Genomic DNA, 17,708 nt, shown 5'->3' with positions numbered 1-17,708 from the left:
CCATAACTTTATAATATTGTGGGAAATTTAGAGTACTTTTTCATCTTATAATAAATATTCCTGTACCTGGATTTTTGATTACCTATTTGATGCTTTTCCATAGTATAAATTCATAGCTGTGTAATTGTGTCAACAGATATGCATAATTTTAAAAAATTTTATAATTTTGATATATACTGGCAAATTTCAGCCAAGAAATGCAGTACTAATTTACTTTGACAGTGTGTGAGATTCTTAATTCCTGTGGGTGGTATATTAATAATATATGACAGGATTTTATTTCTCTCATAACACACCTACACATTATCTTAATCTCCAGGAGAATCCAGAAAATGTTAAGACTTTCTCCTCAATACTGAAGTCATTGTCACGGAGCGCTATGAATCCTAAAAAACATATAAATTATTAATTTTATTGGTATTTATATTTTGGCTAAAAACATAAAAATATGTGTTGTTTATGGTAACATAAAAACAGATGTAAGCCAGACTTTTCATTTTGGTTGGTTTTCGCACTTAGGAAGCCCTTAATCAATTTTTATTGATTGATTTGAATATGTCTTGCTTTTGTATTTTTCCTTTAATATCTTTAAGAGAAATTCCATGTTCTTTGGTTTCAGAGGAAATGAAAGAATTTATTTGTTGGAAATATTGCATATCTTGATATGAATTGGTAGAAAAGAAAGTAAACAACTTCTTTCTTCTTCTGTATTCTTTTTATTGGGATCTTCCACTTGTCTCTGAACAAACACAAAAACCTTTGAGACTTACATGAGTCTAAGATGTAAAAATCATGTCATTCCTTTATATGACTAGTTTTAAATATCAGCAGTCTGGGTGCATGTTTTTTTCATTTTAGAATTGGAAAACATCTATACTTCTGGAGAGGTAAAAATGCTTTTTGATCACCAACAGTGATGCATTTGGAAATTTTCTATTCTTCCTCAACTTTCATAACTATTTGGTCCAACTAGTTAAGATTAATACTTACTTGATTTTTGTTTCCATTTAGAGATACTTGTTCTATTTTAAAAGTAAGACCCGAATGGCTTAGTGGGTTAAGTATCCAACTCTTGGTTTTGGCTCAGGTCATGATCTCATGGGTAGCGGGATCAAGCCCCGAGTCAGGTTCTGTGCTCAGCACAGAGTCTGCTTGAGATTCTCTCCATCTACTCCTCCCCTACTCACATGTGCACAAGTTCCCTCTCTCAAATAAATAAATCTTTTTAAAAAATTCTGTGACTGTCATGCATTAAAAATGACTGTTGTGCTTTAAAAAAACAGTAAGACACTTAAAAAGGTACATAATCCTCAATATCCAGGAAAAGGTACTTTTTCTTTCCTTTTGAAATTTAACTTATCATTTTAAGTTATGGAAAATTTCAAGCATGTATAAAAGACAAGAGTATACTGTAATGCATACTACTATGCCTGCCACCACTTTTGCTATTCCTGTCTTTTAACAGTTGATTTAAGTGGGAATGCCTTTATCTTTAAATTATAATGGATTTTTTTCTGTATAACCTTTTTTTTATTATTATTATCGAGTGGTCATTCATTCGGTATGTAGTCCTTAAATTTTCCTTGATTATATTTTTTTAAAATAAAGATTGTATTTTTCGTGTTTGTCTCAAGCAGTTTCTAATGGTCATCAGGGTGTTTATTTTAATTTTCTTTTTCTTTGTGTTCCCAAATGTAATAATATTGAATATTGTTGCCTGTTAAAGGATGGATTTGAGGAAATCCTTGGACAGAATCTAAGAAGTGTTACCTTGAAAGTATAGTGTATGTGCAAACACTGAAGTCTTTTCAAATGTTGAAGTATTTTTCAGAGGTTGATATTTAGTTTCATGCATATTCAGAAAAGGATTCTTACTCTCTTTGAGCCAAAATTAGTATGCACAGGCACAATCTCTGTTTTTCTTAATTTCTTCGTGCAATTGACATTCTTTATTTTGTTTCTGCATCATTCTTATGATACTGATTGTTCCACTGTGTTACCTAGATGGTCCCCTCATAGCTTTCTGTATTTTTAAGGCTTTTTAAAAACCACTTTTAAAAATAGGTACAGGTTCTTATTTTTTAATTACCACTGCTTACACATGTGTACACACGCACACACAACTCACATTTCTGGTAGATTGTTGAAAAGAGGATTTTTTAAAAGACAGTAGCTACTATGATAAAGGTAAACTAAGCAAGGGAATGCAGTGGAGCCCAGGGCAAGGAAAGACAGTTATTTAAGCATTAAATTTTAACAGCACACTACATTCTGGGGTGAAGGCCAGTGGAATATTTTTGCTTGCTCAGGCATTGGAGTTATGCAAACAGAAGCTATTGCATGCGCAGAGTTTCATGACTGAGGAAGTAAACTTGTACATTTGTTTTCTTTAATAGGTTCAAAAAGGCATTTGAATCTGAGCCATCACTACAGTCAGGAATTAATTATGCAGTCCTTCTCCTGGCAGCTGGGCACCAGTTTGAATCTTCCTTTGAGCTCCGGAAAGTTGGTAATTGAAGCTTGATATTTTACACGGAAATCAAGAAACTGACCCAACTTGGTACAGAGAAAAAAAAATTGTTGATAGATAGACCCTTTGCTTTTTACTACTGTTTCTAAAGGATTGCTATTACTATATTTCCCTGTTTAGTGTTTCATACTACTATGCAGAATCCTGAAATTGGGATGTAATTTGGTTTTTAGTTGATTTTGCCTGTTTCTAAAAAACCCTCTGGTTAATATTTATTGTTCCAGCACAAACTAATATTGAAAATATGGGCTCTGCGTTCAGCCCCAGCTCCCAAATAAGGCAGTGTTTGGAAATTCAAGAAGATTTCCTTTTTTTTTTTAAGATTTTATTTATTTATTCATGAGAGACAGAGAGAGGCAGAGACACAGGCAGAGGGAGAAGCCAGGCTCCATGTGGGGAGCTGGATGCAGGACTTGATCCTGGACCCCAGGGATCATGCCCTGAGATGAAGGCAGATGCACAGCCCCTAAGGCACCCAGGCATCCCAACATTTCCTATTTAAGATTTAGAGGAAGAGGGAAGCAGGAGAAGGATTTTTGATCCTATCAAAAATATTTCTGATTCTCTTATACACTTTCAAGCACTGTGGTTTTGGTAGTATTGGAGGTGGAGCCTGCCAAAGCCAGGATAAGCAGATGACAGTCTTGGCAGTGATTAGTCTCCTCAGAGACCATCTCTGAATTGTAGCCATTGATAGAATGTGCTTTTGTCCCTTTTATCTGTGGACATTGTTTCATCTGCTCACCTTTCTTTGGAATTTGAAGATTTCCCACATCTTAGTGAATAAATTTTGTGTGATCTTTTTTTTTTTTTTTTGCTTCTGGCTTTAATAACACTTTTCAAAGTTTTACATATTGGAATACTGTCTATGGTAGTGAGATGTTGCTCTTAGTTTCTAACCATTCTCTTCCCGGGAATCTTTCCAACCCTTATAGGAGTCATTACTATAGACCTGAAATACTATGCCATATTTTTCTTAGAGGAAAAAAACCCATCCTAGCGAATCTATGAATTGTAGTAGAATCTTTTTCTTTAATATTTTAATCTTTTTAAAAGATTTTATTTATTTGAAAGAAGGAGAGAGGGAGAGCACAAAGGGAGAGGGAAAAGCAGACTCCCTGCTCAGCAGAGAGCCCAATGTGGGACTCGATCCCAGGACCCTGGGATCCTGGCCTGAGATGAAGGCAGAGGCTTAACTGATTGAGCCACCCAGGCACCCCTCCTTTAAGATTTTTAACTGGAGACTGTTTCTGTTTAATTTTCTTTCAAGAAAAATGAGTCCTGAACTTTTTTACATTATTTGGGAAGGACTTATAAAATAGCCATGTGTAATGTTCTGGGAAATCCTGAATGGCAAATAAAGTTTGAGTATTAAGTAATTTTGGAAGGCCCCAGACTAAAAGAATGATAAAATACTTGTTGCTGCTGGATTGCACTGGTATACAATGCACAAAGCTTTATTTGAAATAATTTTTTCAGTTGGTAAATGAAATCAGAGAAAATACATGGTAACTTGTACTTTTCAAAAATTATGATTACAAAAAAATGTTGTACCTAAAGTTGATTTTCAAACTCTACACTAGCCAAAACTCTTTAAGTACTAGTGATCTAAAAAATACTTTGTACTGTTACGTTTTTGAACTTAAGGTGAAGTTTTATGGAAGCCTCCAGATCATTACAAGAATTAGCACTGATTTGCGTGTATTGATAGATCAATAGCATAGTGACTTGAAAATGTACCTACTCTTCTCATTTTTAAGTTCAACATAGATTAAAATGATCAGCACCCTGCTGAGATAGTAGATCTTATTGAAAAAAGAAATGATAATGATGTAATGTGATGAAAGTCTTAGCTAACACCATGGTGGTAACCATTCTGCAATATATAAGTATATCAAAGAAACACATTTTATACCTTGAACTTACACGATGTGATCAATATCAGTTGTGTATTATAATAAAACTGAGGGAAAAGAAGAAGAATGATCAGCACCCTGAGGCTTGAGGAACTATGATTAATATAACTTTATAAAGAAAATATATTTTAATCTTTTTCCAAGAACTCATTTACAATATATATTAAGCATTTGAAAATATACGAAGTTGAATTTTGAATTTGGGAAAGTGCAGAACATACACAGACTTAAAATGTGACTTGACAATGAAACTTTTAGCTACTTCAAGAAATAAATTTTAGGTTTCTTTTTTTTTTTTTTTTTTTTTTTTTTTTTTTAATTTTTATTTATTTATGATAGTCACAGAGAGAGAGAGAGAGAGGCAGAGACACAGGCAGAGGGAGAAACAGGCTCCATGCACCGGGAGCCCGACGTGGGATTCGATCCCGGGTCTCCAGGATCGCGCCCTGGGTCAAAGGCAGGCGCCAAACCGCTGCGCCACCCAGGGATCCCTAAATTTTAGGTTTCTAAACTACTCTAATTTACGCTCCAAACTGTATATCCTTTATAATTAAAGCTCACTAATTTAGGTTCTGCTCAATCATAAATTATATCATATATTATCATAGACTGACTAGTGCTTAATTTTTTTAATGGTAAGATAGAATTAAAAAGATTTTCAAGGTAAGATAGAATTAAAAAGATTTTCAAGGAAAGATTTCCTATTATAGAGGAATAAATTGTCCTATATAATATTAACAGTATGTAATAGAAATAAGATGAATAAATAAAGCACATTTTGCAAGCACATTTTGCATATTTTAAAGATATATTCTTAAAAAGCATTTTTTAAATGGTCTAGCCAAATGTCTCAGTATTTTATATCTTCTTCTGTTCCTTCTCTTGGCCCCCTGCAAATGTACAAATGAGCCCAAATTACTGAGTTTCCTTTTAGTAATTAGACTTTTTTTTAAAGTGAAATCCCTTTTTCAGATGCATTTTGAAATTTTGATTCATTTATAAAAGATAAGCAACTAAAAATTAAGATACCAAAAGACAATCACTAAATCTGAAGCTTAGATTTAATATATCATCTTACAGTTAAGATCTCTAAGGTAAGACATGATTCTTAGCTGTCCTAATCTACTGCCCAAAGACTCTCAATTCTAGTTATGTGTGTGTTTGGTTAAGACCAACTGTTTCATGATCTGCTTTTTCAGTTTCCCAGTTTTTGAATAATCATTGATGTTTAGACCACTTGGAACTAAGATTTGAAAAAACAGAACCACATCTTACATGTTCTTCCTATTTTCAGCTACATAAGACTTAAAATTAATATTCAACTGTTAACTACATAACTGCTGATTTTCCTATCTTCTGTGGACTTTTTCAACTCTGAGACATTTTATGGGTGAGAGTCAGAATTCTAGGTTTGGGTCCCCCAACAATAATGATGATATAATAACGTTGAATTGAGACAAAAGACTATTTGAATCTCAATTTCAGGGAACAAAAATGAAATCTGTATTACTGAATGTGAAAGTCCATGATTCTATAATGATAGTTTTAAAAAGGAGATCAGAACAAATCCATCACTAGCCACAGAACAACTCCTTTGTCCTGCTTGGAGGTGACCAATTTCTCAGATAATTGGAGATTATATAGGGAAGAAATTAGGTACTTTCCCTTCTTTTTAAAGAGATACTATATAACTCATCTAGTTGAGGAGGTAAAAGCTCTCCTTAAAGTATGCTACAGACTAAATGTATTATTGCACAGGGAATGTATTCTTCAAAAGAATTCTATTTAATGAAACGGAGGGAATGATAAGCTGACAACGATAGTGACGTTGAAATAATGATTCTGTCAAGGATTTCTATATATGCCCTCCAGGGATCTGACTCTCAGTGATCCAGCCAGCATCCCTAGTTGTGAGATGGCCCAACAGAGCCTCTTCATGCGATGAGCAAGAAATAAGCAGTATCTCCTATAAAACAGTCTAACCAAAAATGTTTAACCAAAATTTTAAGATCTAATGTCCAGCTATTAGGAATCACAGTGGCTGTCAAAAGAAGTCAAATGACACAAGCATGTGAAAATTCATGCCAACGTCCAAGTTAACTGTCACCCTCATCTTACGAACTGGCATACAAGAATAAACCTGAAATTTTATTATAAAACTGTTATTACTATAATTTTGGACTATTGCACATTAGCCCCTATTTAAATGTTTGACGTAATTTGCTGCTAGACCTATCATTGGCTCATTGTTCTGCAAGCACAACAAAATAAAAACAGCTCATTTTCAAATGAAGTTGGTAGAAATGCCCATTTTTAGTGTCTCATTTTACCTGTGCACTTTCTTTCCTTTATATTCGTTGAATTTTTATACTCAGGAGATCATGGATGTTGTTGCATATGTGAGGATAATTTTTTCATCTTACAAAATTTTAAGGGGGCAAAGCCATTATGACAATATATGAAGGATTCCCAAATGAACTTCTTGAAATACTCAGGGCCTAAGTGTATTATATCATAGAAAGTCGCATAAGGTTTTTTAAAGATTATTTTGTTTTCTTAAAGTATGTTTTCAAAAAAAACCCATAATTCTTAGGAAATATAAAATAGAACACCTGTAAAAGATTTTTAGGAGTGCCTGGGTGGCTCAGTCGGTGGAGTGTCTGACTTTTGATTTTGGTTTGGGTCATAATCTCAGGATTGTAGATAGAGTCCCAAACTGGGTTCTGCACTCAGTGAGGAGTCTGCTTGATATTCTCTCTTTTCCTCTCCCTCTGCTGCTCTCTCTGTGCTCTCTCCCTAGAAAATAAATCTGTTTTTAAAAAGATTTTGGTTAACTCTGTTAATATGGAAAACAGTAAGATGATATGTCCAGTTCAAAGTGCATTTTAGAAGCTAGGGTATTCATTGATGATTTAATAAAGAAATGTTAAGATGACATTTCTGAGTTTGATTTAAATAAATGAATTCAAGCCCAACAAGTCATAAATCTTAGGGATTATCTATTTTACTAGACAAAAACTATTTGCATCTCTATCAAGTTAACAAGTAAACTTCTCTAAGTCTGAGATCTTTAATGAATAGTAAACAATGAAATGAACTTGCTACACTTTCCCTAGATAGTCCTCAAGTCTGGCCTTATGCCCCTGTGACATATTGAATTGACACGTCCCACCTTTTTACCTCAGTCTCAAATCTCAGATAATTTTCCTAATACTTTAATGTTGTGAATGCTAGTGGCACTTAATAAGTCTACAAGGATATATTCCCTTTAGCAAACAAAGGATTACAAATGCAAAAATATTACAAGGCAGAGTAGAGACAAATATTTATAATGAAATGCAAAACACCCAGAAGAAGCAAAATAATGTTGAAGAAGAACAAAGTTGGGGGATTTACATTACCTAACTTTCAAGTCTTGATACAAAGCAACAGTAATCAAGACAGTGTTGTCTGTCAGTTTTCTTATTTCTTTAACTTTATAAGTGTATAATTGTTTTTGCATATAAAATTATTATTGTAGCATTTTACTCTTGCAAAATATATATACTATGTATTTTATACTGCAACTGAGTGATAGTGTAGCATATTTCCCTTTCAAGTAACTAAAGAATCCTTGATATTATAGGGGAAGCAAGGTGGTTACATAACAAGATATTATCACCTTTTAATTTATCCCCATGCAATGAAGGCATACATTAAAATTCTGGAATGATGTACATCAAAGTGACAGTGGCAGTTATCTTTGGATCTTCAAATTAAAGGGACTTTGTTTTTTTTTTTTTTACATGAACTTAAGCCCCTTTTATAATTGAAACTTAAAGCTACTTGAATCTGAAAGGAAGAATGAAAGCTTAATTTTGTTTTTTAATTAAAAGTCTGCTCTGCCTGGATGCTGTGTGTTTGTAACGTTGTACTTCCCTGATTATCTTCTAGGAGTGAAGCTGAGTAGCCTCCTTGGTAAAAAGGGAAACTTAGAAAAACTCCAGAGCTACTGGGAAGTTGGATTTTTTCTGGGTGCCAGTGTCTTGGCCAACGATCACATGAGAGTCATCCAAGCATCTGAAAAGCTTTTTAAGCTGAAGACACCCGCATGGTAATAGTAAACGGTTATGTGTTTAAACAAGTGCTTTAATAAACAATTATTTATCTTATCACTTATTTCCAAATTGTTATATTTGTTGAACTGATGATTAGATGATTTTATTTGCTTCCAGAATGAAATGGAGAATTTAGAGGGAAAACTGATGTTCATAAATCAAATGTGTTGAATATAGATTCTGATGACTGGCTGTAGATGATTTCTGCTTGCCTTTCGCTTAGCCTTTTCATGACACTCACCTACCCGCTAGCCCACGTTACCATAGGAGTTACCAAACACTGGAGTTACCTCCAGTGTTACCCATAGGAGGCCAAAATTGACACCTGCAAATCAAGTTGGTAGATTCACAGATTTCTGTGTCAGCCTCCCATGTTTCTGTCCCAAACATACACCCTTTGTTCTCTTATTGATCTAATCTCAGTTTGAGGATTCTCATTCTTGCTTTTTACTTCTTTATGCTTAAAGCTTATTCATACATTCAAATGTTTCTTATATGTGTGTGTTTTCCTAATTTCAAAATTTTCTTCGAGTGCCCCAAGTCTCATCATAAGGTATATGGTAATTGAAGAGAGGAAAGCATTTAGGACTGCATTTAAGACTATTTTGGAAAACAATGCTAATTTTATTATGCATCACAGGTAATGATTACTAGCTGTAAAGGCTTTAAAAGGTTAACCACGATATCAAGAAAGGCTCAGGTTGGCTCAGAGCCAGGGCCACTGACATGTTTTCATCAGAGGAACCACTGGAGGAGATGCTTACCACAGTAGGTCCCCCTGGCTTCCCAAAAGCTTCCCTCACATTCAAATCTACTCATTAGTTAACCCTCCCCAGTGTCACACCGATATTGATCTTTCTAAAATTGATGTCTGATCCTTTCCTGCCACTGAAATCCATAAATCGGTGTAGTTTAATGGCTCTTCACAACCTAAGAGATAAAGTCCACCTCTTTGCCTTGGCAAACAAAGTTTGCCTTTAGTCACTCCAGCCTCAGATCTTGTCACACACCCCAATGACACTGTTCTCTAGTCACACTGAACGTGTCAGATTGTGGCTTCATGCATTCATGGCTCGGCATGCACGGAGCATGCCTCTCTTCTGCCACCTTCTCCACCTGGGGACACTCCTAAATCACATCTGCCTACAGACAAGACCCTGCCCTAAAACCTTTTCCTGCATCCAGATGAAAGGACGTGGTGTCATTGTATACATACGTGTGATTAGTTCGTCTCATGAGATCTGCTTTTGTGTTTCTGTCATTTTAAAATCGTATTTCTGTCAGTAGGGACTGTATGGCTTTTGTTAGTCATATTTCTGTAGTTGTAGCCTCATGGATATGTAGGTCACTGTGCTATACCTTTACATTTCTGTCTCATCAGCACTGTATGCTACTTAGGGACGGGGCAGTCCTGTCAGTGAGATGTCTACAGTAGGCATTTAGCAAGGAATGCTATCAATGCATGTGTTACATGCATGTGTTACATGCAGCCTAATTTATCATTTATTTTACAATGATCATTCAGATGGTACAGAAGGGGACTGAAGCATAGGTCCAAGAGCTCTGGTTTGAGGTGTTGCAGCTTCTGTTAACAACAGAGAAGACATTATTTTATGCAATAGTAATAACAACTGCAAAATAATGCCTTAAGTTTCCATTCACTTAATGTTAATTTCCATATTTATAGTTTGCAAAGTGCTTGCCTACCCATTATCTCAGAATTATCGTGCTTCTCATTTTTTCCTAGCTGTTTCCTTTGAGGCACCATCTGTCTTGTTAGGTTGGAGGATATTGTATAATATATAAGCTGAGTTGCTTCAAAAGAAAATAATGATCTTTCATGAAGGGTGTATTTTGAAAAGCTTTCTCAAGGAAGCATATTTTAAAACCAGTCCATTAACCACTCCCTTGAAGAGAGGATAGGCGTTATTTTAAAAGGCATGTTTTCAGTAGATGTATCATCCAGTCCAAGCAATTTAAGCTCTCTATGCCTCAGTTTACTCATCTTTAAAATGAGGATAAAACAGCCTATTTTATTGGGGCGCATGGATGACACAGTCAGTTAAGCAGCTGACTTTTAGTTTCAGCTCAGGTGGTGATCCCAGGGTCATGAAATCAAGCCCTGCATCCAGCTCTGCACTCAGTGGGGAGTCTGCTTGATATTCTGTCTCCCTCTCGCTCTGCGCCTTCTGCTCATGCTTACACTGTCTATCCCCCACCTCTCAATAAGTAAATAAATCTTTTTAAAAAACAGCCTGCTTCATTGAATTTCTAGAAGATTTAAATGAGATAATATGTGTGAAAGTACATGGCATATAAGAAATAATGAATAATATTGGACCAATCTGAATCTATAAATATTAACGTTATATTTAAATTTGCCCATTATGTGTTTTATATCTTTTCATTTTTAGGTACCTCAAATCTATTGTAGAGACAATTTTGATATATAAGCATTTTGTGAAACTGACTACAGACCAGCCTGTGGCCAAACAGGAGCTCGTGGACTTCTGGATGGATTTCCTGGTCGAAGCCACAAAGACAGATGTTACCGTAGTTAGGTTTCCAGTGAGTACTCTTCATTTAGCTTAACTTTAGGTACATCCCTATTTTGTTTCTTTAATTTAAAGAACATCTTGCACTGTATTTGTAACAGTACTAGTGTTACTTTTTTTTTTAAATGACTTCCCAAAATCAGGGAAGTGATATTTTTATGTTTTTGCCATGGAATTTGATGATTTCTTTTGAAAAGTTGTGAAGTGTGCTTTCCAAGAAAAGATTGCCTCTTGCTTAGCCTGTTAGTCAACATATTGCTTCAGACCAGACACAAGGTTGCTGTTAATTCATACTACAGTTGTGTTAACATTGTCATCAATGTCAGCACCATTATTGTGGTGAAAAGTGCTGCTGTTCACCTGGGTGTTTATTCCATCTCCACCACTCATTATCCACATGAGTCAGAGTTAGATGTAGTGTCCTAATCATTTCCCCATGAAAAATGACTCAAAGCTTCTGATTTGTAACTCATCTTGGCTAGATATAGATACAGATATATGTATAGTAGAGGCAACACACTTTTAAAAATGTATTCATCTTCTCAAAGCTGGTGCCTTTCCCATCCTGAGAGTTCTCAGAATATCACCCAAAGCAGTATACACTTTAGCACCCAATTCTAGAACCACTGACCCAGTCACTGTATTCACTAATCTGTTCCCACATCCAAGTGATCCCATAAATCTCTATGTGTGAGCTCTCTAGTCCAATCTTCCATACTCAGGTGGTGACAACTCTCAACTCTTTTTATAGAATCTTGTTCTCTAATACTTGTTTATAGGATCATCTGTTTCATTTAATTAAATCTGTTGCTGGCATTAACATGCTTTCTTTACTTTTCCTTCCCAATGAAGCCTTAAGCTCAGCAGGATCTTCAGTTGAAAAGCCTTTCAAACTAAAAACACTTTGTTTTCTAGCCTAGATAATGTGTAGCCTAGGAAAATACTTCTCTCGGAGTGAGCTGGCAGTGTGCCTGCAGCTGGTGCTCTGATGGTAGCAAATGCAGTAAAAGAAGACAGCACAGAACTATCTGTATTTAGTTGACTGTTGACTTGATTGACTAGAAAATTGGCTATGAAAGGAAACCACTCCTCTTAGCTATTCTGGGCTAATTTAAATTATTTAATATGGATTTGTCTGTCATAATATGATATGTCAAAAATAAAACTAGAAGATATTAAGAGAGAAGTTAGGAGAATATAGGTTTATACTTAGGTGAGGGAGGCTTTCCTAAGCAAGAAAGGGACCTATAGCCCTAAAGGCAAATGTTGACCAATTTGATTTCATTAAAAATTCTAACTTTTGTTCAGTAAAGAACACCATAAACATGGCAAACGCTAGATAGGGATAAAATATTTAATACTAATGCAGCAAAGTTATCAATTTGCCTAATAATGAAAAAAGAAAAAAAAACAACTACTAATTGGTAAGCAAAAGAAAAAGGAAATGGGCAAATCATGTGGAAAGATAATTAATCTCACTGGGTGGTCCAAAAAATGCAAATTAAAATGAGACACTGTTGTGCCATTGCTGTTTTGCACATGTGCACATAAATCTGTAAGGTAAATTCCCAGAAGTGGAATTAATATTGCCATGTTGCCCTCCATAGGAATTGTATCAATTGACACTCTTACTGGCAACATATGAGACTGACTGCTTTCCCAAAGTCTTTCTCAAAAAGTGTATTTGTCATCTTTGTACTTTAGCTAAACTTACAGATGAAAAAAATGGTACATTGGGATCATTTTATTAGTATTTCTCTTATTTTGTGTGGGGTTGTGGATATGATTAAGTTTGTGTCTAAAAGACCACCTGATGATTTAAAAAAAAAACAGAATTTGTTGCCAAAATTTAAAAAATAAGGAGAGTTCGATCTTCAGTGCTGGCTGTAAATGATATTGGTATTGCCATAAATAACTATAAAATCTGAACAAAATATATAAAATACTGTTTGTAAACATTAAATAAGCAATGATCACAGTGTTGTGATCTTTGGGCAGGGAGGTACTTGAGGTGAGTCCCACCTTCACCTACTTTTTTTTCTCTTAAGGCCTTTTTCTGGCTGCAGCCCAAGGAAGTGGAGCCGTAGCAGGGTGTGGGATTCTCTCTGGCAGAGCAGACAGGGAGAGGTGTTTGGGACTCTAAGACAGCTGGAATATGAGGGGCAAGGTGTTGGAGAAGGGGGAATTTTGAAGAATGAATCTCAGGATTCTACTTGGGTAATTTACTGGAGTCCTAGAGCAACTTCTAGATAGTGTGAACAAGGGGTAAGCACAGTGTAAGTAAACAGAACTACTGATCCCAGGATTTGACTAAAATTGGGTTTTAGCTGAAACCTATATGGCTTAAGTAAACCTTACCAAGGTAAATCCCCTTGCTGTTTAGAAGATCAGGACCAGAAGTGGTAAAGAGCATTCTTTGGAAGGTTGAGAGTTGAGTAGATATCCCAGAGCTTAAACAATTCAGAGATAAGATGTTGGACTTTGGGTTTAGCCAGAATGATGAGACTTTGGTAAACACCCAAACATTTAGAGGAGACATAGAAAAAGCCCATGCCCTGGGAATAAAGGCAAAACTAAAAGACCTACCCTAACAAAGCTGTAATAAAAGTAAGCCTTGATAAGATCAAGATGATGCACTAATAATTTGGCTGCTAGCTAGGGGGCAGGAGTAGAGAAACCTGTGGAAAGATATGGTCCTGAGCCTCTGCATTGTGTCATTCAGACACAATCAAAGATTATTGGACATTATTGGACATTTCCATTTTACGGTCTCATCCCCCGTAGCTTTTCCAGAACTACTACCTTCACCATGAAGCTCCATGAGTTTTCCCAATTCAAATTTGGACTTCTTCAGCATTTTTACTTTTCTAATATTCAAAGATTATTGGACATTATTGGACATTCTAAGAAGCAGAAAAAAACTGACAGATAATGAAAAGCTAAAACAGCCAATAGAGGCAGGCCAAGAAGTGATTCACATATTGAAGCTACCAGAGAAGAACTTCAAATAATTACTATGTTAGAGAAGATAGAGGAAAAGATGACAAACTAGATGAAAAGGTAGAATATTTCCACTGAAAAATAGAGCTTATAAAAAAAATAAGTGAAAAATAAGGAGAGTTCACAAAAATCTAGATTTTCAGTTGTTGAGAAATTAAAGGGACTGGCAACTGGTGACTGTCTTCTCCAAAAGCAACAACCTACTAAGTCAACTATCTGCTCCATTCTGGATATTGATTACAGTCCCATCATTCCTGCTTCACTCATCTGCCTTTCCCACTGGGCCTACTCCCTGCGACCATAAGAATTTGCTCCCCATATTCCACTGTGTGGAGAAAGGCAGGTTTCTAGTACCTGTGGTACCATGTTAGTCACTAACTCATTGTGTCCATGGAGTAGCAACATTGGCTCATACTTAGAAGGGCCACAGTAGGTCTTGATTGGGGTAATAACATTATCCTTCTTTTAAAGTGGATCTGACTAAAACCAAGATGACTTCTATTAGAAAAGATTTTATTTGATTGTTTCCATTTATTTCACTACTGTATCTGTTCTTACTCTAAGAAATAACAGTGATGCTGGGTAAAAGGAAACAGACAAAAGTTTCTTTGCAAAGTGATTTGAATGGTCCCCTCCTTTATTATTATTATTTGATTCTTTTTTTTTCACCTCTCTTCTGTGTATATTTCTTTCCTTCCTACATTGAAAAGTTAGGAGACCATCACCCCCTCACCCCAGGTAAGAGGAAGGGGAGTGTGGTGCTTTTATGGACTCTTGTAGGAGCTGAGACATGTACCTATCTTTACTGTCTACCCTGTATACTTTATGGGTCTTACTGCGTTCCTTCCCATTTCAGATACAAGACATAAGCTGTTTATTTTTTAAAAAATGTTTTAGCAGTTGATTTTAATGTGAACCAATACACAAGTTTAGAAACTAAAAGCAAGAATGTTTATACTTTCAAGCGAGTTGTCGCTAGCTGGTTTTGTCAGATTCCTCTTCTTTCTTCCTTCTTTCTGTGACCTCCAGAATGCATGCTACAAATTCCTTCCATTTTGTCATTTCAAGGGCAGATCAAAGGGCTTGACAAAGGTTACACAATGATAATTACAACCGATTTTTACTCCCTATCTCGACATTGGAAAACATAGGCCAGACTTTATCTGTTAGAAATATTTGAGACAACAATAAAGACATAATTTAAGAAGAGGGGAGATAACCTGGTGTTGTGCTTTTCTCATGTTAAACTCTATGCCCACATAATTAGGAAACAAGGCATATATTCACCTTTGTCAGTACAGTGACTTGGATGGTATTTTGGAAAAATCTGCCTTTTATTCCCTATTAATTTTCTTTCTTTTTTTTTTTTTAAACATCACAAATATGTTTTTATTTGTCACCATTAAATGTCTGAATTTTAAACAGATTCTTGGACTGGTGGTTCATATCCATCAGCTCGTTCAACTTTAGCACCGGTCTCATCCCCCGTAGCTTTTCCAGAACTACTACCTTCACCATGAAGCTCCATGAGTTTTCCCAATTCAAACTTGGGCTTCTTCAGCATTTTTACTTTTCTTTTTTTTTTTTTAATTTTTTTTATTTATTTATGTATTATAGTCACAGAGAGAGAGAGGCAGAGACACAGGCAGAGGGAGAAGCAGGCTCCATGCACCTGGAGCCCGACATGGGATTCGATCCCGGGTCTCCAGGATCGCGCCCTGGGCCAAAGGCAGGCGCTAAACCGCTGTGCCACCCAGGGATCCCCATTTTTACTTTTCTAACAAAAACATCATGGAGTGGATAAATAGACTGACAAGCTTTTTCTATATCTTTTCCGATGCTGTCTGGAATCAATTTATTGACCACTTCTTTCAAGTCATTTGTTTGCACCTCTCGGGTCATGATTTCCATCATCTTTTTCCTGATTTGGCGGACCTGTTGGTGCTGAGCGTAAGAGGTCTTCCGAATCTGATTATTGCGTTTTTTAGTAAAACCAACACAAAATAGACGAAGCAAATAACCATCGGTAGTCTTTACATCAACATGAGCTTCGATCATGGTCTGCCATTTTTTGACCATGGAGCACATTTTGTCACGGGTAAGATCCATGGCATGGAAATTAGTCAGGCAGTTTTTGCCCTGCACATCCTCAGTGATTAGCTTGAATTTCCTAAATGCAACTTCATCATTCTGCAGATCAGCAAGGCTAACTTCAAAAACGCGACCCTTGAGACCATCAGACGCAATTTTGGTTCCTTGAGTTCTTGTGACTAGTGTTTTTCCAATATTTCTTATATTGAACATAGCTGGCGCTTTCACATCATACCAATCTTTCTTTTTTTTTTAATTTTTATTTATTTATGATAGTCACACACACAGAGAGAGGCAGAGACATAGGCAGAGGGAGAAGCAGGCTCCATGCACCGGGAGCCTGACGTGGGATTCGATCCCGGGTCTCCAGGATCGTGCCCCGGGCCAAAGGCAGGCGCCAAACCGCTGCGCCACCCAGGGATCCCCATACCAATCTTTCTTAGAAAATGGATCGACCACTTTCTTCTTGGCTCCCTTTTTGCCGCCTTTCGTAAGGCGCTTGTTCTTGCCGACCGCCATGGCGCTGCCCCCTATTAATTTTCATTTCACAAACACTGGGATACTCAGATTTTATTTTTATTTTTTTTTAAAGATTTTATTTATTTATTTATTCATAGAGACAGAGAGAGAGAGAGAGGCAGAGACACAGGCAGAGGGAGAAGCAGGCATCATAGAGAGAGCCCGACGTGGGATTCGATCCCGGGTGTCCAGGATCACGCCCTGGGCTGCAGGCGGCGCTAAACCGCTGCGCCACCGGGGCTGCCCATGATACTCAGATCTTAGAACACCAATCCTGCCAAGTTTCAATTGAAAATTTATTTCTATTATTAATCAGTACCACTTCATTCTCTGTTGATTGGAATTTGGACCTAGATTCACCTGGTATCTTCCTAAATCAAAATATGTTCTTCAGTGGGCTCTGACTGTACTTTATTTGTGGTCTGTTCTATCATATTTTCATAACTAGAGCCTGACCACGAATTAAGCCCTTTAAATTTTTTTATACTCAGAAGTAAAGAAAATTTTGTTTCCCTAATCCCCTCTCTGTAGTTCTCTGTACTCTAAATATATTTTACCATTGTGATAAATATAATGTAAATTCGGTACACTAGGTTTGTAGTGGATGGCCAAGAGTCGGGTTGCTAATCCATGTGCTTTCTTGCTCAAATTGTACTTTAGATTACAGTGTATTATGAGTCCATAATCCCTTGCTGATGGAGTCTTCTGAAGGGTTTTCCTTCCACTTTTATCTGGTCAACTTTCTTGACACAAGATTCTTTCTAAAAGCCAGTTTTCTTGAGTTTTAAGCAATAGGGTAGAAGGAACTATTCTAGTTTCTCTGATAGTTTAGTATCGGTTCTCCTTTCCTTTTTAAATACTCCTACTTAAGACTGCATAGGAAATTTGAGCTAGGTGGGTGCTTTTAAGCATCTGTATAAATAGATAATAGTTGCATCACCTTTAAAATCAGTTCATTCTTAATTTTATTTGCACCTATTATCAGATACTAGTAATAATG

The 17,708-nt window shown here is 36.1% G+C and overlaps 2 protein-coding genes across 2 annotated transcripts in view; one reads left to right on the top strand and one right to left on the bottom strand.

The window, feature by feature from the left end:
* The window catches only part of MAP3K5 (mitogen-activated protein kinase kinase kinase 5), a 199,587-nt gene that overhangs the window by 104,878 nt on the left and 77,001 nt on the right, over positions 1-17,708 (top strand). The window contains exons 8-10 of the mRNA XM_041739454.1: positions 2,397-2,509; positions 8,380-8,539; positions 10,958-11,111. Of these exons, the coding sequence (XP_041595388.1) occupies positions 2,397-2,509; positions 8,380-8,539; positions 10,958-11,111 (427 nt within the window). The remainder of the gene's footprint in view (positions 1-2,396; positions 2,510-8,379; positions 8,540-10,957; positions 11,112-17,708) is intronic.
* On the bottom strand, positions 15,464-16,710 carry LOC121481896 (40S ribosomal protein S3a-like). Its single transcript, XM_041739491.1, has 3 exons — positions 16,620-16,710; positions 15,866-16,424; positions 15,464-15,662 (listed from the first exon to the last, which is right to left on the bottom strand). The coding sequence occupies exons 1-3, from the start codon at positions 16,706-16,708 to the stop codon at positions 15,516-15,518; spliced, it is 795 nt and encodes a 264-aa protein (XP_041595425.1). The 5' UTR covers positions 16,709-16,710; the 3' UTR covers positions 15,464-15,515.

Source organism: Vulpes lagopus, chromosome 2 (assembly GCF_018345385.1).
Source record: "Vulpes lagopus strain Blue_001 chromosome 2, ASM1834538v1, whole genome shotgun sequence".
Taxonomy (NCBI): Eukaryota; Metazoa; Chordata; class Mammalia; order Carnivora; family Canidae; genus Vulpes; species Vulpes lagopus.
Note: the sequence above shows the minus strand (reverse complement) of the source record. Positions and strands in the feature narration are given on the sequence as shown.

What these genes read in the sequence shown, in the direction of transcription:
- LOC121481896 (XM_041739491.1), bottom strand. Translation starts at nt 16,708, where the DNA reads ATGGCGGTCGGCAAGAACAAGCGCCTTACGAAAGGCGGCAAAAAGGGA. An exon ending in CCATTTTCTAAGAAAGATTG is followed by an intron (nt 16,425 to 16,619) that starts GTATGGGGATCC and finishes AAAGAAAGATTG; the next exon opens with GTATGATGTGAAAGCGCCAG. An exon ending in TTTTTGTTAGAAAAGTAAAA is followed by an intron (nt 15,663 to 15,865) that starts ATGGGGATCCCT and finishes AGAAAAGTAAAA; the next exon opens with ATGCTGAAGAAGCCCAAGTT.